We start from the raw sequence: 23,519 nt of genomic DNA, 5'->3' as shown, positions 1-23,519 counted from the left end.
TTGTAGAACTAATGGCATTTTGCTCCTTCTTTGAAGCCAGAATGATTATCTTCAGTTTCTGAACATAAGGAAGACCCAAGCCCTCTTTTTAAATGATTTTCTTAGTTCTCACCCAGGAAATCCTCCCCTTTGTTTATCTTAAGACAAGTGACTGGGACCTTAATGATGCATACAAAATTCCTTCACTTTGAAGCATACTTGACCTAATTGTGAGTGTGTGATCCCACCCATGGGACCCCACTCATACTCATGGGGTTCATTCTATCTCTCAAACCAAGAAGGTTTTATTCTCAAGTGAAATTTCCATTGCTCTTGCATCATTCCACAGTGTTATAATTTGAGACTACTGGCTGTCCCATTCAGAGACATGTAGCAGGCTCTAAGATGTTCCTGTATCTGATTCTTCTCTTCTAGACATTGTCAGGATTACCAGATCAAGATGCCTTCTACGATGTGGTGGACTGTCTGGAGGAACTGGGCATTGCTGCTGTCTCCCAGAGACACTTAAACAAGAGGGGGACCGACCTGGACTTGGTGGAGCAATTCAATATTTATGAGGTAACAGAACATGACCTTCCAGGTCACTGTGCTCTTCAGCAAATGTCAGAAGCTGATGTCCTTCGTGCATACTTGAGACCAGGGGTTCCAAGTGTGATGCAGAGCTGCCACATCAGAGGAAATTTGCTACAGATGTAAATTCTCGGTCCCCTTCCCCACTTCCAGACCTCCTGAATCGGCAACTTTGGAGAGTGGAGCTTAGCAGTCTGTGTTTGACAAACCTTCCAGGAGCTTGGAGCAATTTTATCCTCAAGAACATATCTTATGTCAGCAGTACTTTTACTCCAGAGAAATGTTGGGAAAGAGGAAAGAGAAAGGATAAGTGGAGAAAGGAAAACAGATCTGCTGCATAATTTGTAGGGGTCAGTGTAGTATAGTGGCTCAGAGCTACTCTAGGAATTTTGTTGGTGGTGGTGGTTGTGGGACTTGAATTCAGGGCCCGGGTGCTATTCCTAAGCCTCTTTTTGCTCAAGGCTAGGGCTCTACCACTTGAGCCACAGTGCCACTTCTGGGATTTTTATGGGGTTTTTTGAATGGTTAATTGGAGATAAGAGTCTCATGAGAACTTTTCTGCCCAGGCTGACTTCGAAATGTGATCCTCAGATGTCAGACTCCTGAGTAACTATGATTACAGGTGTGAGGCACCAGTTTCCAGCTGGATTTTTAAAATATATTAAATTACATTCTTCTTTGGCTTGTTAAGGTGGTTTTCCTTGTATTCTCCTTTGTTGTGGGTTTTTTTCCTACATTATATCAAAAGGAAAGAAAACCTAAAATTTTAAATTACTAACATGAAGTTTACTTCTCATCTTTATATTGTTCACTGTCAGTTGAAAGTACAAATATAAGAGCATTTTAATTTGTATATTAAAAAATCAGCAAAATCTCACATTTATAATTCTTACCAAAATGGGCACAAAATTAACTTTGTGTGTGTGTGTGTGTGTGTGTGTGTGTGTGTGTGTGTGTGTGTGTGTGTGTGTGTACATACATGCACATGGGTGCCAATCCTAGAGCTTGAACTCAGAGCCTGGGCGCTGTCCCTGAGCTTCTTTTGCTCAAGGCTAGCCACAGTGCCATGTCTGGCTTTTTCTGAATAGTTTATTGGAGATGAGAGTTTCATAGACTTTCCTTTGGAGCTGGCTTTGAACCACAATCCTCAGATCTTAGCCTTCTGTAGCTAGGATCACAGGCGTGAGTCACCAGTGTCTGGCCAAAATTGACTTAGTTTTTTTTGATATGTGTACCTTCTGCCAACAACACTGCCTTCATCTTATTGATGAGTAAGGAAGGGCTGAAAGGACAAGGAACTTTGGGCTACTGTGTCTTTCCCTTTTTTCCTATGCCTTCATTTCAGTGTATGTGGTTTGCTAATACAAGAAAATAACATGAGAAAAATGGACATGACAGGGCTTCGTGAGTTGTCATCTCTTTGCATGTGACTTTAGATGTGCTTCAAGGGGTTGTTTGGTTCTCAGGGCTGTTGACACCCCTCAGTTGAGTGTTTTGCTAATTTTGTTAGGCATTAGACGTCTACTTGAATCTATGTACCTGAGCAACAGAAATGGAAGACATGTATTCTACCTGTTGTATCCACTCCTGCATGTGTTCCATGGAATCCACTCCTACAACAGAAGTTGACAGATAAAATTAATAAGATTTCAAGACAGCAAAGGAAGTCCCTTCTAAATGTGGGCCTTGGGCCACTGCACAGGTCACATACCTATGACACTTGATTTGTTTTGGGCCAGGCCTGTGGACTAAAACCATTCTGTCTCTAGTTGGGTGCTAGTGCCTCACACCTAAAATCCTAGCTACCTAGGAGGCAGAGATCTGAGGCTTGAAATTTGAATCCAGTCTGAACAGAAAAATTCAGATGACTCCATTTCCACTTATTTAGCAAAAATGCCAGATTGGAGTTTTGGCTCAAGTGCCAGCCATGAATAAAAAAGCCCAGTGTTACTGCATAGTCCTGAGTTCAAGCACCAATTTTAGCACAAAAAATATTGTCTATGTGCATGCACTTACTATAATCATGTAGCCAGTCCTCTGTTCTTTTTTTTTTTTTTTTTTTTTTTTTTGTCGGTCGTGGGGCTTGAACTCTGGGCCTGGGCACTGTCCCTCAGCTCTTCAGCTCAAGGTGAGCGCTCTACCACTTGAGCTACAGCGCCACTTCCGGTTTTTCTGGTGGTTTATTGGAGATAGGAGTCTCACAGTCTCTCCTGCCCGGGGTGGCTTTGAACCACGATCCTCAGATCTCAGCCTCCTGAATAGCTAGGATTACAGGCGTGAGCCACCAGCACCCGGCTCCTCTGTTTGTTTTTTAAAAAAAGATTTACATCATTTCCCAGACTTTTGCAATTATAAATGCTGTTATAGTGAAGATTTTCATTTATGTACTTTTTATGCACTACTTGAGCTTTATGGCAGCAGATTTCTTAACATGGTTGAAGTGTGTGACTTGGCAGAAAGTGAGACTATATCTCAAAAATAACTAGCATGAAAAACAAACTGGAATCATGGCCCAGGAGTAGAGTGCTTGCCTGGCAAGTATGGCAAAAACAGTTGTAATTCCATTTGATATTTATGTTTAGATTTTGGGTAACATACTTCCTAAGATTATCTGTAGCACCTCTTCTTTCCCTTTTTGTATGTATCTTGTTTAAGCATTACTGTACCAACATCATGAAAGAATTCCTGATGATGCTAGCATATGGTTCCTGGTGAGTGCAGTATATATCTGGGTATCACCAGAGTTCCTTTCTGATTGTTCTTTCTTAGTGTCCTCCACTGACTCTGTTCCTCTGTCCTTCTTTCTTTCCTCCTCTGTATTGGTGTGTCCTTGGGAGACCTCCTTTCTGTATTACCTGCCTGCAGTCCATCCTAATGCTTTCTTTCCAAGGCTCATGATGGCTTGCCTCTCTGCCTGCTTCTTATCTTGTATTTTTTCCATTCATTTGGTATTCACTGAATATTTAGTGAACATGTGCTGGAGCACATGTAAAAGATCTATCCTGTTTCCTGCAAACTTCTTTTTTTTTTCAGTTAAAATAGCCAATTCTGACTGGGTGCCCATGGTTCATGCCTGTAATCCTAACTACTCAGGAGGCTGAGATCTGAGGATCATGATTCAAAGCCAACCTGGAAAGAAAAGTCCCCGTGAGACTTTTATCTTCCATAAACCACTCAAAAACTGGAAGTAGTGCTGTGGCTCAAGTGGTAGAGTGCTAGTCTTAAGCACAAACAGTCTCAGGGACAGCACCCAGGTGCTGAGTTCAAGCCCACAACCAACAAAAATAAATTATCAATTCTTCTGGAAGTTAAATGGCAGTACCGAAAGGTGTAGAAGGTTCTAGGGTAGCGCTGTGTCTGATACATATCCACCTGCAAGCCACACATGAAATGCAATAGTCCTTACTTTCCTTCCATGGTTAAAACAAAAATGCTGCACAATCTTTTCATTTTTCCACATTTATCAACAGCAGAGTCTGTAAAATTACAAACTCAAAGCTGTCTGAAACTCCTTTCTCATTCCTGTGTCCCACATTGAGAAGTTTGATAGTCAAAACCATATTTTTTTCTCCATTCCCATCTTCATTCCCTTAGCTTTGTCCTTCATCATCTCTGGCCTTGACTATGACACTATCTTCAGATTCACTCAGTTGTCCATCAATTTGTTCATTTGATATAACTTTGTTGAGGATCTACTAAATGACAGGCACTACTTTGGGGGTACAGCAGAGAATGAAACACACAAGACCAGTACCTCAAGGACATGCACATTCTGATAAATGTGATTGAATATACAAAAAGCAAAGAATCCACAACTCATGTCTGCCAAGGAAAGACACAGAACAGGTGGAGAAACTGAGGCAAGGAAGCCCATCTTAGATGATGCCTTAAAGACAGACAAGGAGGGGGGAAAGCATTACAGAGGGATCAGCTGGGCAGATGTGGGGTGGCTACAGAGGTAGGGCCTGGCCAAGCAGCCTGTATAGAGCCTGGTGATGCTGGCATCCAGCAGGGGCATTGTCCCAGAAGACCATCTCTGGGAAGGCAAACCTCCTAAAATTTCAGTTTGGTTATGCCATTTGTATTTAAGGAAAACAAACTGAATGAACAGATGAACAAACCTTTCCATGACCAGCAGGATGAAACCCAGATTCTCTTTTGTTCAAACAAGGTTCTATACCATCCATGATCTCTGTGCCTCTGTGGCATGTCTCCATTACTCCCAAATGCCTCTGAAATTTCAGCTTCACTCAGCTTCTCCTGTTTCCTAGACATGAAAGGCGGGTCCTCTTGGGAGTTGTCCTTTGCCCATTCTCTTCTTTGCTCAGGCTGGGGTTTCTTTGCTATCCTCCAGCTGACAAACACCTGTTCCTCATTCAGAACTCCACTGAGATGTCACCTTTTCCACAAAGCCATTCTTGGCAAGGCTAACTACCATTCTCACACCCCAACACCGTTCATAATTCATGCCACAGCACCTCATCTATGATCGCGCCTCATCTACGATCACATCTCTGTCCACCAGTCCTGACTCAAGCTTGCCTGCTTCCCTTTGAGGTCCCCCAAGTCACATGTCCCTCGTCTCTTCCTACCCACAGGGCAGAAATAGCAGAATAGCTTCCCTGAGCTTAATAAGTGCTTGGATACAAGTCTTCTTCAAACATCACACATTCATGACAGCGTTTGCCAGATGCTGGCTTGAAGGAAGGGTGTAGTTCAGAATGAAAGCAGTCACCTTCACAGACAGATGCTCTGAGTAGTGACTCAGAATGACAACTGAATGCTTTAGATGGGATCTTCATTCCTTTATGAAAGTTAATGCATTAAAAAATATTTACAGGACAGCCAAGTTCAATAGAAGCAGGGACAATAAGAAGGTCCACACAGAGCCAGTATTTTCTCACAAAAGACTTAATGCTGTCAAGTGCAGGCAGACAATTTGGGTGAACTTCTAGGATTCTTCCTCACATTGTCTGGTAGCCATATGTCTTGGACTTTCTGGGGACAGGCCCCTGTTCATGTAATTTAATTCCATTTCAGAAAGGTGATTTGATCCATGTTTAATTAAAATCATTTGATTTTTATAGCCTCAGGATTTTTCATGTATATAAATTGCTAAAATGAAAATCTGTTGTCAGGTTATGTGTTCTCTCAGTTTTGAAAAAGTGGTTTCTGTAAGGAGAAAGGCATCTTAAAACTGAAGATTTTAGTGTTGAGAAATACCTCTCAGTTTTAGGACTAATTAATAAGTTCATTCTCTTAAGATTCTTCCATTTCATAGAAAATAAAAAAAATATGTATCAGTTATCTCTTGCTGTATAACAAATACTCCAAAACTTAGTAGCCTAAAACAGTGGTTGCTGAGCATGAGTGTATGGGTCAGGAATATGGGGCTGGTTTAGCTGACAGAATTTCAGGTAGCTGGCACTATCTGGTGGCTTGGCTTGGGCTGCTTAGTCTAAAATGGCTTCATTTACCTGGTCAGGAATTTGGCTGGGCCATGTGTCTTCAGAAGGCTAGCCCATACCTCTTCAAAAGAGAGCAGCAAGTTATTCTATGAGGGACCCAATAAATGAGTCACTCATCATTTGGGTACTTAGTCCTTTCAGCAAGGCTCTGTTTCACTCTTACTCTGCATTCCTCCGGAGCAGACATGTAATGCATTTGTAGTGCTGTTCTCTCTAGATATTTTCTAGCTCTTAGTGACTCTAACCTGCAGTATAGTCTAGCATCTGAAGAACTTCAGCCAGGTAGCAATAATTCACACTGATAATCCTAGTTACTCAGGAGGCTGAGATCAGAGAATTTTGACTTAAAGACAGCTCAGACAAAAGTCAATGAGATGTACAAGTTGTTATGTCGAAAACGAACTTTACAAATTTGGGGGGGGGAGAGGAGGATTGGGTGGGGGGGAGGGGGGAGGATGGGAAGGGATGGGAAGGGGAAACAAAGGAGGAGGCTACAATGCTTGATAAGAAACGTACTCATTATCTCGCCCATGTAATTGTAACCCCTCTGTACAGTATTTTCACAATAAAAAAAAAAGTTGTAGGCTTATTATTTCAAACAAACAAAGGAATAGCAAAAAGGTAAAATTGGAGACCTGGTAGAGTGTCAGCTGTGAGCAAAATTTGAACAAGAACACAAGGACCTGAGCATAAGCTGTAGTATTCACACGCACACACACACACACACACACACACACACACACACACACACACACACACACACACACACACACCTTCACACACATGAAATGTGACTCTATCCCTGTATGTGAACATGAAGTCTCTTCTGGTATCAGTGGGTACTGGTGACTCTGGAATTGTTGTTATAAAGTTAAAACTGTAAGAAAATGCCAGCAGCAATTCCATAGTGCATTGTCTCTGACTGCTAAGACTAAGGCTTCACCTCATCACTACATTCTTCTTTTTTTTGGGGGGGGGGTCCGGTCATGGGGCCTGAACTCTGGGCCTGGGCACTGTCCCTCAGCTCTTCAGCTCAAGGCTAGCGCTCTACCACTTGAGCCACAGCGCCACTTCCGGCTTTTTTCTTTTTGCTTATGTGGTGCTGAGTAATCGAACCCAGGGTTTCATGCATGCAAGGCAAGCACTCTACCACTGAGCCACCTTCCCAGCCCTTTTTTTCTTTCCTTTCTCCCCCCTCCCTCCCTCCCTCCCTCCCTCCCTCCCTCCCTCCCTCCCTCCCTTCCTTCCTTCCTTCCTTCCTTCCTGGAGATAGGTGTTCATTAAAAATCTGAACTTGAGAACTCTCTAAATGAATTCTACTTGAGGATGTTGCCTTGATAATTTAGATTTTTCTTCTCACTTAAACTTTCTGATGGTGACACAGGGTAGGGAGACTGAATTTACTTCACGCACATGCTGTGTGCCTTTCTAGAAAGAACTGGAGCAGAATGTTTTTTGATCCTTGGGTCTCTGAGGTTAGACAAGGAATTAGAAATATCTGAACCCTACTTTAGACACTAACCTTATCATCCCAAATATGTGCTTAATAAGAAGCAGAATTGGTTCTTCAGGTCAGAGCAAGTTCACAGGGCCTAGCATTTTTATGTCAGAAGTGAAGGGAAAAAAATAATTGACTAGAAATATTCAGAAATGCAGTCCTTGGCTAGATGTGTGATCTTTTTCAAACTTTCCCTACATAATGCCATGTGAAAAATTTTTAAGTTGAAATGACAAATGAGCATAACCAAATGCATAATTTCATTTTTAGTTCTTGCAGAAGGGGTGCCTAAGAAACACAATTTCCAGTGAAGAAAGGTAGACTTTCTGATGAACTCTTAACCTGTTCTTGCCTGAAAAATATTTTTGGCTGGCACATTCTGGGGTGGGATAAAACAACCAAAAATCATGAGAGCCTGACAGCTCATTATAACATACAGCTGTCATATAGGTTCCACTGAGACCATCTCATTGAAAGTGTGGGGTGGTGTGGCGTGGATGAATATGGAGCCTCCTGATTATAGGCTGAGAGTCTCAGGTGCCCATCGAGCCCTATAGAAGTGGTCAGCCTAGCCTGGCCTCAGCCAACCTCACAAGTGTAAGCTTGTTTTCACAAGTGTGAAAACTTTAGACATTGATTTCTGTGGTCAAGTTTTCTGTCCATAGTTAATAGTAAAGCAACATGGCATGCTTAGCTATCTGGTCTTCACATTATTCCTCATTTTCTCACCTAACAGGACTAGTCTATGAGCTTGTACAAGATGCACAGGCTAGAGAACTTACAAATTTGGGAACATGGGACTGAATTCATAGTTGCTAAATTAGAAAGAGACATGATTGAGTCCACTAAAGATGGCCTCAGCTGTTCTTTCTGTGTAATGGAGGAATTTATGATCATCAGATCATTTCGTCTGACTTTGGGTAAACATGCAACAGTCATTTTCTAAAATATGTATTTTTTATTGTTATTGTCAAGATGATGCTCAGAGAGGTTACAGTTACATAAGTCAGGTAATGAGTACATTGCTTTTTGAATAGTGTCACCCTTTCCCTCACTTTCTCCCAGTTTTTCCCTCTCAACCCCTTCTCTGAAGTTGCACAGTTCATTTTCAACGTAGTGTCTAATGAGTATCACTGCTGCATTTGTTCACCCTTTGCCCCACCTTTTCTGTGCTCCACTTACCCTCCCCAAAACAGATAACCTTACAAACAGGACAAAAGGTACAACCCACCCAAAAAAAACTAAACAGCAATATAGAAAACAAATCTCTTGTTTCCATTTCTTGGAGGTCATTTCAATAAGCATCATTTATATGATCATATGCACATATCTATTGAACCCTTGTGATGCTCTCCTAATAATATTCCTCCTTTGTTCTCACTGTGTGAATGTTTAGAGTCATGTTTAATTTATTATGTCCAAGTGTAATTTTTTGTCTCTTACTATCCATTGGGTTTACTTGTAGATTTATAGGCACATTTTAATGATCACAAATAAGGGAAAACCTTCAACCTATGTTTCTTTGGGGCTGGCTTACTTCACTTAATATATTTTTTCCCATGTTTTTCCATTTCCTTACTAATGGGGAAATGTCATTCTTTCTGATGGACACATAAGATTCCATTGTGTATATATATACATTTTCTTGATTCATTCATCCACTAAGGGACATCTGTGTTGGTTCTATATCTTAGCTATGGTATACACTGCTGCAGTAAACATGGTTGTGCTGGTGGCTTTAGTGTGGCCCAATTTGTGATCAATTGGATAAATGCCCAGAAGTGGCATAAAGAAGCTCTGTGTTTACTCTTTTGAGTAACTTCCATACTGCTTTCCAGAGTGGTTGAACAAGTTTACACTTCTACCAATGAAGGCTAGATCCCTGCCAGCATCTGTTATTGTTAGTTTTCTTGATAATGGCCATTTTAGTTGGAGTGAGGTAGAATCTCAATGTTTTGATTTGTATTTCTTTTTTTCTTTTATTGTGAAAATACTGTACAGAGGGGTTACAATTTTACATGGGCAAGATAACGAGTACATTTCTTATCAAGCACTGTAGCCTCCTCCTTTGTTTCCCCTTCCCATCCCATCCTCCCCCCGCCCCCCCACTTTTCTCCCCCCTACCAAAGTTGTAAAGTTCATTTTCAACATAACGACTTGTACATCTCCTTGTTGCAATGGGTCCACCTGTATCCCTATTTAAATGACTTGTTTTTTCCCTCCCCCTCCACAAATTATACCAACATCAAATACAGTGAAAGCAGGGGTTATACCATGGGAGAGGGACATACAAAGCAATAAAGAAATAATCTTAATAAATGTGTTAGAAACAATCGCATGAAAGAAAAAAACATTTAAATACATATTTTAGGGTTCATTTCCCTAACATCAACTTATCTGACCTTTTCTGCTTGACTCAGACATATACTAGTTATTGCAAATAAAGGAAACCATGAGACCTATGTTTCTTTGGGCCTGGCTTACTTCACTTAATATAATTTTTTCAAGTCTTTTCATTTCCTAACAAATGGGGCAATGTCATTCTTTCTGAGGCATAGAATTCCATTGTGTATATATACCATATTTTCTTGATCCATTATCTACTGAGGGGTATTTGGGTTGGTTCCATATCTTAGCTATGGTAAATAAGGCTGCAATAAACATAGTCGTGCACATTTGGGCAAATGCCCAAAAGTGGGATTGCTGGCTCATAGAGGAGCTCTATGTGGAGTCTTTTGAGGAACTTTCATGATCTGCATTTCTTTTATGGCATCAGATGTTGAACATCTCTTAATATATCTATTGGCCATTCCTACCTCTTCTTCTGAGAAGTCTCTCTTTTAGTCTTTAACCCATTATTAATTGGGTTGTTGTTTTATTGAGGATTTGTTTGGGAGCATTTACTTTTTTTCTTTTAATTCTTTCTTTTGTTATATATGTTTTTATTGTAGAAATACTGTACAGAGGGGTTATAGTTACATGAGGAAGGCAACGAGTACATTTCCTATCAATCATTATTACCTCCTCCTTTGTTTTTCTCCTAATATCCATTCCCTCCCCAACTCCCCCCCAAAAGTTGTAAAGTCCATTTTCAACATAGTGTCTTGTACATCTCATTGTTACAATGGGTCAACCTGTGTCCTTATTTCAGCATTTTGTTATTTCCCTTCCCCTCCACAAATTAGAAAAATGTATATACAAGATTCAGGGCACTGACATCAAATACAGTGAAAACAGGGGTTATACCGTGGGGGAAGAACATACAAAAGAAACAAAAAAAATCACCTAGTACATTTAAAATATGTTAAAAAGACTAGCAAGAAAGAAAAAAATAGTTGTGTCCCTATCTTGGGGTTCATTTCACTTAACATCATCTTATATGGTCATATGTGCATAGCTTTTGACCTTTTCTGCTTGTACTAGACTTATACTACTTATTGCAAATAAGAGAAACCGTGGAACCTATGTTTCTTTGGGCCTGGCTTACTTCATTTAATACAATTTGTTTCCAGGTCTTTCCATTTCCTAACAAATGGGGTGATGGCATTCTTTCTGATGGAGGCATAATTTTTTGAGCTCTAAGTACATTTTAGATATTAGACCCTTGTCTGATGCATAGCTAGTAAAGTTCTTCTATTCTGTGGGGTTTCTATTTATCTTGCTAGCTATGTCCTTTGCCATGCAGAAGCTCTGCAGTGTGATGCAATCTCATTTTCCAGTCTTTCTTTGATTTGTTGTGATTCGGGATCTTCACTTAGGAAATTCTGAACTATGTCTAGGATCACAAGTGTTTCCCCTACCCCTTCCTGTAATATTTTTATGGCATCTGGCACCTGCCTTACAGTGCAGGGTACAGTTATTTCTTGAGTACCATACACAGAGATTTCCTTCCCTCAATATATTATATACTAGTCTCATCACAAACTTGCAAGTGCTGGACTGTTTCTCTTTCTAGGTGTCTGTTCAACACCAAAGCTGATACTCTTTCCAGCTTTAGAAAACATAGGTATAAAATTCCAAGAAGTGGGAAATGCAAATGAGTGTAGCCTAAGGCTAGGAGCAGAGGTGGCTTTCAGAGGGAGCTGAGGGAGAATTACATAACTAGACAGAACAGGGGTTTTAATTCAAGGTGAGAATCTTGAGGTTGAGAAAGATCAAGAGCAGGACAAGTTGGGCCTTTGCAGAAGGCACCAATAGACAAGAGATTAAACCATCCTTTGGAGAAAGTCAGGGGAAGAATAGTATAGTGTCAGTTGGCTCAGGCTTCTGCAGGAAAGCTGAAGTTGTAAAGTGTATGCCAATTATTCTCTGTGTGGTGAAGTACTACTTTTAAGATAAAATTCCTTTATTCTGGAGTCTGTTTCTACTGTATATTTTTGTGGCTGTATATGCGGTCTTTGTGCAAGCTTTAAAGTTGGTCCTGCAAACCAGGTGCTGAGGGTGGCTGAGAAAGACTGAAAGAGCAGCAGCTATCAGCCATGGTTTTAGAATTTCACAGTCACAGTGCTGAACCAAAAAGATCTCAGAAAGTGCTGATCTCAAAAACATTAATTTGGTGAAGCCAGTTCATGCTCTCAGGGATCTTCTGGTTCCTGCCTCTTCTATGCTCCTCTCAGCACCATCATTAGGACAAACAGCACAGAAATAATTAAGCATGGCTTCCATCCAGCTTCTGTGCCTTCTAGAACAGAGAAGAACCAAGAACTATGGGAGGCTATAGAAAGATGTATGCTCCATTAAACAGAAAAGCTGAATCCAAGGTAAATTAGTGACACAGTTTGAATATGAGATATTTCCCTGGAAGGCCCAAGTGTTAAAGACTTGGGCCACAGTCTGTAGATCCAATTGTTGAGAGGTGGAGGCTTTGATCCAATTAATGGGTTAATCCATTGATAGATTTAAATTTAAAGATATTAGTGGGAGATGATGGAAACTAGGAGGTGTGGCCTGGCTGGAAGAAGTAGGTCACTGAGTATATGTTGTTCCTAGCTACTTCCTGGTCTCTCTGCTTCTTAGCTGCCTTGTTCCTAGCTACTTCCTGGTCTCTCTGCTTCTTAGCTGCCATGTAGTGAACAGCTTTCCTTTTCTGGGCCATCCTACCATGATATTAAGTCCTTTCCCACGAGCTTTAAAGAAATAGAGTCAGCCAACCATGGTCTGAGACCCTTGAATATGTGAGTCAAAATAAATTTTTCTCTTCTAAGTTGGCTTTTCTTGAGGTATATAGGAACAGCAATAAAAAGCTAATTAATACAAATAGGCTTCAGATAATGACAGTTATTTCTCAGACTTCCTCATACCAGTTGTCTTTTGCAGGGCCTGACATGCAATGTAAGAACCAAGGGATGGAAAGGCTGTCAAGTCTGACCTTTCCCTGGGTGCACTCTTCTTTTTCAGGCAGCACTCAGGCACGAGGATGGTGATGAGACTGCAGAACCACCCCCCAGTGGGCACCGGGATCGGAGGAGGGCCAGCGTGTGTTCCAGTGGCAATGGAGGTGAACATCAACACCTTGACCGCAGAAGGAGTCGTAGACACTCAATACAGAATGTCAAGAGCTCGCTGTCAGCTCCCACCAGTCCTTCTTCCCAGCTGGATCCTACCTTCAAGCCCAGTCAAGTGCGAGATCTCTGTGAAAAGTAAGCATAAATCCAGTGGTAGGGAAGGGTGCCAAGGCATACTGAAAAGAGGGAAGGAGTTCACCAGTGCCCAGCATCATTCCCTTCCCATGCACAGTCAGCATCCCCTGGCCTTGCGTCCTGCCTATTCTCTACCATTAAATCACTACTCCTAGAGAACTTTCCAGACAAGATGGCCCTGGTAGCATACACAGATTCAGGCTTCCTAACATTTGACTTCATCTTCAGCCACCTGTGGTTTTGTACTATTCAATATATCAGTAAAAGCCATTCAGAAAAGCTGTTTTATGAAATGGCAAAGAATCCAAAACACAAAACTGAGGCCTGGAATAATTGGTAGGCTACCATAGAAATGTGAGATTCATTGACCTACATGTGATAATACATGAAATTGGATTTAATGACATAGGATAAACTGGTGTAGACTTAAAAGCATCCCTTCATATTTCAGCTACAATTCCATCATTTAGTCTTTCAATGTACATTTATTAATGGCTATTATAGGGCAGGACTATTGAAAGACATGAAGGTAGATGAGTTGAAAAGGTGTGATTTTCGTCTTTATGAACCTTCCCACCTAGGCTGAGATAAAGATACATAGGAAGAAAAAGAGAGTTTTGCAGTCCTAGGAGAAATTATATAGGTTCAGAATAGGACATTTGACCCAATTTATGGAAGCCTTGAAGGATTCTGAAAAATTCAGATGCAGCAAAAGGCTGGCTAGGCCACTCTGGGGTCTGGGTCTTGTCTGCTCCAAAGTGCATCCCATCAGTTTACTGGGATGATGGGCTTCGAGGACTAGGCCATGCCACTCAGTCCATACAGGCTGATCATCCACTTACTTCTTGTTGTGTGAAGATGCAATCAGTACTACAGGGATTGGCTGGAACATTCTTCTCCATCACAGGAGTATTCCTGAGAGTCAGATAGAGATCACTTGAATGTACAATAAAGATGGTAATGACTCAGAATAGTTGGGTGATTTTGAGAAAAGTCATCTATCAAGATGTGTCCTTCACTGTTGCTGTGGAACTAAAACTCTTCCATCTCTATTACCAAAGGGTATCATGCCCAAGCAGCCTGGCAGCCATGGAATCACATGGGCATCATAAGCCTATGCCTTTGGGCATTGGGTACTCAAGAAGGCAAAAAGATGGTAAAGTCTGAGAGCTTTATAACATGTCTTTCTACTTCATAGACATGGGGGCTGTACAGCTACTGGTGTTTCTGTTCCTGAGAATATTTGCTAAGATTTCCTTGTGATCTAAAATCTTGAAGACACTCAGCCAGAGCTCAAATCAAAGACATTTGGAGTTCTCTTCTAGTAGTTTTGCTAGGTGACAGCTCAAGAATGAACATGGATTGAGGGGTTGAGGACAATGTATGTAATGGACAAAATAAGTAAAGATGACTTCACTGTCTTTGGTGTTAACTTATTTGCTCCTCTTTCTTTTGCATTTAGGTGACAATACTGTGTGATAAGTTGACAAGTGTGCCAGCAATAGAGGAGACCATTTGTGGCACAGTTCACATTCTCTAAGTTTTGGGCTCAGTGGGAATTGTACGCAAGATCTGGACACATTACTCTGAATGTTTCTGCTTTCACTCTTTTAAACAGGGTGAAATTTACATTTTAATGAAATTATTGCTTTAACATAAATTTAGTAATATTTGAGAAAAATACACTTTCTGGTTTATAGAAATGGAAAACATTTTACAGTCTGGTGATGATGACATGACATCATCCACAAACCCTGTTAGAGAAGGGCTTTACCTATGACCCCAAAGTGACAGTACGGTTTTGGCCAAGGTGAGAGTAAGGTTGAGAGAAAGAGGGTTTGAAAAGCTATCCTACTTAGTAATATTGGTGCCTTCAAGTTAAGTAGCCCATCATGTGCCATCCCCTATAGACCTAGAAAGGTACAGTCTGCCTGACGTAGGCCACTCTCTTTGTGAAGGTCCTGGTGCATTGATTGCTCATTTGTAGTGACATGCCTCCAGATGCCCACATATAAGGAATGTGAGGCTGGATTTTTATCATTCTGTACCCCAGGTAATGCCAAGATGTTTGAGAAGAAGGTAGAAAAATGTGTGCGGTCAGGAAAGAATTCATGTTGCCTAAAAATGTACACTGTTTTTTCCACTGAAGTTCTTCTGGATCATTTGGATTTTGACAATAATCCTCTGTCAAATCCTGGCAGGACAACCATTATTGTCCCCTTTAGTGTACAAGTGAAGAAACAATCAGGGGAGCAGCCTGGCTGGATCTAGGGGGTGGCTGAGCTGTGGGTAGCCCCAAATATGTGGCCCTTGTGAATCAGTGTTCAGGCAGTAGAAAACTACTTCCCAGTTAACTACTCTTAAGCATATGTATTGAATCAGATTTATCCTTGTGACTTTGAAGAGAGAGAATTTGGTTTACTATGCAGATACATTTTTATTCAAGTGAATACAAAAATTCAGAGAGAATTGAGGCATATATCTCAAAAGTATCCCTATAGACACTCGCTGACTAGGCTATGTGCTGTCATTCTGGTTACAGCTACTAAGATAAAACTCAACACTCCTGTGCTTTGGTTTCTTAAGAAATAGAATTCTACACTATGCATTAGTTACCTAAAAGGTATCATTGTGTGACTCTGTGTGTGTACCATAATAAGTTTCATCTTTGTGCTTAAAATTTACAAATTTGATTGAAAGGAAGAAAAGGGATACTTTCATTCATTACTGAGGAAATTATTTGGGGCTGTCTAATTAACAATAACAACAAATAAAGCCATGTCTGTTTTAAGCTACATTCAATCTTGGTACTAAAAGGTGTTTAAATCTTATCCCAAAGCAAAAGCCAAGAGATGGGTATACTTCTATACTTGGTCTCTGTCTTTCCTGAGAAACTCAGTTCTATTCATATACTTTGTGCTTGTTAGGAAACCTTTCACTCAATTGTGCCTCTCCCCAGTGTTTCCTCATCTATCTATCTATCTATCTATCTATCTATCTATCTATCTATCTATCTATCTATCTATCTATCTATCTATCTATCTATCTATCTATCTATCTATCTAGATCTGTATATATATCTGTATATATCCGTATATATATCTGTATATATATACATATATATGCATATATATATATATATATAAAATGTGTGTGTGTGTGTATGTGTGTGTGTGTGTGTGTGTGTGTGTGTGTGTGTGTGTTGATACAACTGAGAGTCTTGCACTCTTGCTTGGCTTTTTTGCTCAAGGCTAGCATTCCATCACTTGAGCCATATATCCAACTTCTGGCTTTTTTCTGGTTAATTGGAAATAAGAGTCTCATGGACTTTCCTGACCAGGCAGGCTTTGAATCTTGATCCTCAGATCTTAGCTTGCTAAGTGGCTAGGACTTGTAGTGAGCCATCAGCTTTGTTCTAAGAAATTGTTTGAAGTCGAATTCTAGGTCAAAGAACACTTATATTTTAAATATTGACATCAGCCCACTTTTCTATAAAAAGGATATACCAGTGTATCCCACCACTAACCTGTCCTTGGCCATTTTCCCACTCCATTACCAGCTCTGATTGTTATCAGTTTTTCAGACTGTTTGTAATGATTAAAGGTGACATGTGGTGACTTGGGACTTTGATTTGAATTTTGTGATAATTACTAATTATCTTGAAGGCTTCAATGAAGGACAAGCTATTGATACTTTCTTCTCTGACTATTTCCTGTTTGGACTTTGCTCACTCATCTCCCACATGGCTTGCCTGATTTAATTAAGGTAAAACTACAGTTTGGTTTTTGTATGGAAATTTTTAAGTGTACCACTTACTGATTTTTTTGATCCTGAAATAATCATATTTATTTGCTTATTTTTTTCTCAAATGGGTGCCAAAGATAGTTTCTTAAAATGTTAGAGCAATAACAGCAAGACAGAAAAAAGCTTTTAGTTAGTAATAACTAACCCACCATCCCTGTGGAGGTGGAGGAAGGGAGGTATATAGAACAGAAACTTGCTTAGAAGGAGGCCACAGTTGACTGTCAATGACTGGAGGCTGAGGAGAAGCCAGAGACCTAAGCTGTCTTTGCATTTTTGGAGCTCACAGCTGGTATACACCAATTAGTGGCCCAGTGGGTGGTAGGATAACCGACGCCAAGCCTTGGGGCTGAGCCTGTGGACTGAGCTGCAGGGAGGCAATTGAAGGGATGTTGTTCTGTATATTACTGCAAGAGTGGGGAAAGGTGTTGGAATCTTTCCACAAGCCAGAGGAAGTTGTGGGCAAATGAGGGAGCCTAATTATGACACTGGGTAGGTGAGCTCATTTTCCCTTATTTTGACAAGAAGGAGATGTGTTTTTGGATGCCTAAGTTCTGGGATGGACAGAGTTTGGTTGCTAGGGTTACAGAATTCATCTGCTGTAGACCTACAGGGTAGGTTGTAGAGAAGCCTTTTCTCTTTTTTGGAAGCAATTGGCAATAAAAAAAAAAACCATTTTCAAAGAAAAAAGTTATCAGATAAGTAGGTATTATATAATGCTAGCCTATACTATTTGTGACTAGAGTGACCTGCTTGGTATGGCTCCTGCCACATGCAGTAAGAGGCAGCTGTGAAGACTGAGAGAGGCAGTGTGGTTCTCAGGCCTGACTTCAGTCTCCTCTTGTGTAAATCCAGAATGAGGATGTCTTTTTAAGAAGGCAGGAGGAGAACTAGTCTAGACTGTACAAATGTATGCTTAGCCCTAGGCTAGACTTCACCAATGTATGCTTAGTCCCATTTATTTTCAGTTACTCTATGCCCCAGAGCTTTCCCGGATATTGTTCTAATAAAAAAAGTAACTGTTAAATAAACACAGACATGAACTGGAGAGTTGTGTGTTGTGTACCAGCATAAACATGCTGGAGGATTTCACAACCAGATTAACCACCACTGTTTTACCTTGAGTGGCATGTAGCTACTTGGAAAGATTTATTTGATGGCAAATGGTTTGTTATGAATGGGGTTCACTGACAGGGCTATGACCTCTTGGAAGTAGGTAAGATTGGAAGACAGCCAACACAGATCCATGGCTCCTCCTGAGTACTGAGCAGAGAGTGGGTTGGGAGGAGTAGAGTGGGAGGAGAGACTTGAGAGGCATTGGAGAGTAAGTGCTCACTTTGCAAGATTTGTAGTCTATTTTTTGTGCTGGTACTGAGACTTGAACTTGGGCCCTGGGCTGTGTCCTTGAACTCTTTTTGCTCAAGGATAGCACTCTGCCACTTGAACCATGGCTCCACTCTGCCATAAATCTCATGGGCTTTTTCTGTCTGTGCTAGCTTCCAACTGAGATCCTCAGAGCCCAGTGTCCTGAGTAGCTAGTATGAAGGCATGAGCCTTCAGCAGATTTATAAGATGTGATTTTTAAAATTGTTATTATAAAGGTGATGCGCAGAAATGTTACCTAAGTCAGGTAATGAGTATGTTTCTTTTTGGATAATGTTACCTACTTCCTCACTGACTCCCGGTTGGATTTGTAGTTTTGGGAAATCCACTATGACTAGTTTACAGACTTCTTAGGAGGTTCAGACTTTCTTGAGTTACATTAGGCTATTGTTGTAGGTTCTGAAGAAATTGATAGGGTTTTGTCCTTAAAACTGAGTAGAGGCATGAATAAGTTAGGTGGAGGGGTGAGATAGAGGCTTTGTTTTTCGAAGAGCTCTCTGGGAGCATCTGGGAAGCACTGGAGGACTTAAGGCCTCACACAGGAATATGGGGCCCAGGAGAAATGGACAGCTAAGGAGAGTGGGAGCCAGGGGAAAGTAGGGAGAGGCAGGAGATAGAGGTTATAAGATGGTGACTAGACTGCATAGTGAAGTCTGAGTCTGAGCTGATTCCCAGGCACTAGGGTCATGGCCTGCCTGAAAGCACTCAGCAAGGTTTGAACATATAAAGTTTGAGTAAAACAAGCCAAAATCCCAAGTCAGTTGCACAGGCTCTTCTGGAACTCAAATGCGTAAAGCCCTGACTATAACCTAGGCAAAAGCAGACTCAGGGAGCAGAGGAGCCAATGACAATTGCTGAAAATTGCTGAAAAAGTGCACTGTTATCATCTCTGGGAGTTCTGAAACTGAGACCATCACCTATTTCCTAAGCCAGTGAAACCTGGAATTGGTTAGTTTCTCAAGCTATAGAGAATTCTTATAAGAGGAAATTTCCAGCAGAGATAAGCTGCTCATGTGAGAGGGGTGGAAAATGCTCTTCCGAGAACCTGGCTCCTGTGCCAGTTGGATCTTGGACTTTGCTGGCTTCAGTGCCAGGCTTGCTTCCATTTCTTTTGTCCAGACCCCGTATATCCTAAATATACACCATTTCATCAAGGTTCTGGACAACCATATCTCTTATTGTAAAGCTTGATTTTTTTCTAGGTTAGCCTATGCAGATGTGGGTTTTTCAATGGTTCCTCTAGAAAGCGGACATTTTTCTCCCTAAGGAGACACTGGTCTCTAAAGCCCAGTGTCTACCTATTCCTTTGGGAGTGGACTGGGGCTTTCTAACCAGTCCTATGAAGAGCTTATTTGATTCCTATGGCCTGCATCTTGTATATACATTTTTCTAATTTGGGGAGGGGAAGGGAAATAACAAAATGCTGAAATAAGGCTATGGGTTGACCCATTGTAACAATGAGATGTACAAGACACTATGTTGAAAACGAACTTTACAGCTTTGGGGTGGGGGAGGAGTTGGGGAGGTGGGGAGGGAATGGATGGTAGGGGAAAAGCAAAGGAGGAGGTAACAACACTCGATAGGGAATGTACTCATTGCCTTCCTCATGTAACTGTTACCCCTCTGTACAGTATTTTTACAATAAAAAACATATTTTAAAAAAGAGAATGAGATCACCCTACCCAAGAGGGAGCCAGTGGTAATTGTGAACTGATAAGATTGAACAAACAAGGAAATTAAAGCTTGAAAATGTCAGTCAAAGATGCCAAATCTGACAGTGAAAAGGAAGTATGTCCTGGGCATGGCAGGAGGCTGGTGGATTGTTTTGTAAGTGAGTCCTTTGGGATAGGCTTTGGCAATTAAGAAGATGGACCCAAAGGAGGACCTGGGTTAAAGTCATCTGTGTTGCTCCATATGCCCAGTGAACGGATGGTGGTGAAAGAAGCATCTTGGTTACGTTGAAAATTTTTTTTAAATTATTTTTTTCTGAGTGACGTAGTTGTTATGCTTCGGAGATTGATTATGGGCCATGGTCCAAATCCATCGCCTGGTACACTGAGATATTTATGCCATCCCTTCTCCTGTGTGTGTCAGTAGGATGGACAGAGACAGCCATCGAGGCAAGGAATAGGAACTGATAGACTCCTGTGCACATGAATACAGCCAGAAATGCTCCCAATGTTCAGGAAAGAATCTGAAACAAGGACAAATGGTTTTGTCCAGTTATTAAACAGAAAGATTTTTTTTCCCCTAGCCATTTATCATAATAGGTGACATTGCATTGTCAGGCTCACAATGGTAGTGCTGAACACAGATTCCAATTCTGATTACTAGCCTTAAGACTCTGGGCAAAGCCCTTCACCTCCCTATGCCTTTGCCCTTAATCTATAAATGAAAGTACTCATCATGCCTAGCTCAGAGGTTCCTGTGAGGATAAAAGGAGTGAACCCTGTGAACTGCCTTCCTTGGCATAGAGACGAAGTACATACAGTAAATGAGTGACAATAGAGCTCCCCTCAAAAGAGCCTGTCTTTTCCCAGAGGGTGAGAGCGACAAGGCCAAGCAAAGAACTGATACACCTGTCCCTGGGCCTAGCAAAGTGCCCTGCAGAGCTGGAGGAAGCGAGGGCACACTGCAAAAGGTGTCTGTACTCAGAATGTTTTGATTATCTTGAGAGAACTGCTTCCCAAACACAATAACTCAGTGAGGGATCCAGAGACAATTATATCACACTTCAGGAATACCCACTTACAGTCTCCACATTGCCCCCAGAGGAATGATTTCATTCCTGAGGTTTTATTCTCCAGCCATGCGGTTCTGGTATTATCAACATGAGATTAAAAGTTGACTAGCAGATGAGCCCCGGTGTGGAAGTGGCTAGTCAGGACCTGCCATGCTGGCATTTAGCTCTCCGAGGTCTTTGGAAGGGCAAAGCCTGCCAGGAAGGAGGGGGGCCGGGAGGAGGAGTGTCCCCTGGCTGTTGCCTTGGCTAGGATTTGAGAAGCTATTTTTCTGTTTTTCTACATTTTTTAAAAATACAACAAACTTTGCAAAATTTTCTTTCCAGTAGAAGAGTAAGTAATTTGGATCACATAGTCAGAAAATTATTAGCTTACTGTTTGAGATCAGCCTGTGTATTGAGGTGTGGGGGTGGGGGAGGAGAATAAGTAAAACAATAAAAGAGCCAGGCATGATAGGGGAGTTCTATGATATGACGCTGGCTTCTGCGCCCCTCCCAAAAAAAAGACCCTACTCAAAAAAAACAAAGCAAACAAAGGCGAGGGCATGGTTCAAATGGCAGAGAAAGTGCCTGACAAACACAAGGATTTGAGTTCAAATCTAGTACCAGCAGAGGTTGAGGAGAGAGGAAGACAGACAGGGTGAGCAGAGAGGAGAGGGAGACAGGAAGGCAGAGAGGGAGAGAGGAAGGCAAAAAGGGAGGAAGGAGGAAAAAGAAAAGAGAAGAATACATTTATGAATGATAAAGTGATTTAGGCTTAACTTTTTCTGTTTGTAGACTTGGATCCCTATCCACAAAATCTTGTTTCTTAAGTAACTGATCTTTATCAGAGAAACAATACTGGTTATGTTATTCAAAAGTAGTTTTAGGTTCATAGGCTTCTCAGTATCAACAATTTATGAGCTTCAGTTTTTAATTGCTGACCTGTGTGTTGAGACAGGAATATTAGCTCCTGTGACTAAAGGACCAAAATAATATTGATTCATTTACTCCTATTTTCTTCTCGCCACCCTATACTTGGATATAAGGATATTGCGGTGAATATAAGAGAGTGAGCAAGTGGACATTACAGTCTGTGTAGCTTTGGAAGAGAACTTTTGAAGATAACCAGTGGCTATTTGGCAAAGGATAACAGGAGTATAAGGATACACCCTAGCTAAGAACCTGAAGAAGTACACCAGGACACAGACAGGGACAGTCAATATAGCATCACTTGTAATAGCCAAAAGCTGCTATTATAAGTCATAGCTAGAGAATTAAAGCATGATCTATCTGATGTGTGCAATCAGCAATGATAAGAAATATACAGTAACAGAAATGACAACATCCTTGTCAGGTTCTTGGCTATATAAAATGATTGTGTAATCATATATATTTCATTTTAAGTCTCTTACCAAATTTATAACAATGGCTTCAAAAAAGGGGATTTCGTTTTTTAATTTTATACTATATTTTTCCGAGGGATTATGAATATTAACAAAGTTATTTAGCAAAAAAGAGAGTGAGAAGGGACTGGTCCAAGAAGTTCCTAAAGCATTAGGCTGGATCTTGGGGGGGGGGGGGAAGAGTGGGAGGAACTCTCCAAGCCCAGGGAATGCAATGTTCAGGGAGAGACAGTAAAGAGGACTTGTTATGCCTAGGTGTAGAGTGTGGTGGAAACAAAACAGGCATACGATGAAATGAGCTTTAGCACAGTGAACAGGTGAGATCATGCAGAGTCTTGGAAATCATGACACTGAGTCTGGTAATTATTTGGCATGTTTGGCTGAGCCATATATGTTGAAGAGATGTCTTCTTGCCTGCTAGGGATCAGATTGGAGGCTAGGGAGAGTGGAAATGTCCATGGGTGGTAGCTGTTGATGCAGAAGTACAGGGAAATATTAGTATCTTAAATATTAGTAGCTTAAACCCTGTGGAGTTTAGAATATAATTTCCCAAACTATGACATAAGCATTCACATTTTCAAGTATCAAGAGGGTGAATAATGGCTGGAAGTGACCATTGGTGGAGGTTTGGAGGAATGCAGTAGAGGAAGTAACCCTTACAACTGGATCTTCCAAGACACTCTCTGTCCCAGGATGAGACCAAACCTATACAGACATGGTAGGAACTGGGCAAGATCATCCTGAGGTCTGGGAACTTGTGTACATTTCCTTGAGTGATGATCTTTGTGGGTAATTCTCACCCTGTGCTGTTGGTTTTTCCTCTTCCTTTCTCTCCTCTATATGCAATTCATTCCTCATTGACATCACAATCAGCTGATGGTCAATGGCAGAAAGCTATGCCACTCAAACAAGTCATGTGGTTATTGCTGGTAATTTGAAGGCATAGTTTAGGGGCTTAAAAACAGAGAATGAGATGAATGGGATGAACTATGACTGAAATACAAGATTTGAGATTTGTCTGTAAATTACAATTAT

General features: G+C 41.0%; 1 protein-coding gene across 7 annotated transcripts in view; it reads left to right on the top strand.

Annotated features, from left to right (window-relative positions):
• Fhod3 (formin homology 2 domain containing 3) overlaps positions 1–23,519 on the top strand; it is a 430,675-nt gene that overhangs the window by 275,050 nt on the left and 132,106 nt on the right. For all 7 annotated transcript variants that reach the window (XM_070029308.1, XM_070029306.1, XM_070029303.1 and 4 more), the window contains exons 9-10: positions 415–558; positions 12,934–13,175. In XM_070029308.1, coding sequence (XP_069885409.1) covers positions 415–558; positions 12,934–13,175 — 386 coding nt within the window. The remainder of the gene's footprint in view (positions 1–414; positions 559–12,933; positions 13,176–23,519) is intronic.

The sequence above is a fragment of the Dipodomys merriami genome, unplaced genomic scaffold (genome assembly GCF_024711535.1).
Source record: "Dipodomys merriami isolate MVZ:Mamm:240054 unplaced genomic scaffold, mDipMer1.0.p SCAF_2, whole genome shotgun sequence".
NCBI classification, from domain to species: Eukaryota; Metazoa; Chordata; class Mammalia; order Rodentia; family Heteromyidae; genus Dipodomys; species Dipodomys merriami.
The sequence above is the reverse complement of the archived record's forward strand: the minus strand, read 5'-3'. Positions and strand labels throughout refer to the sequence as shown.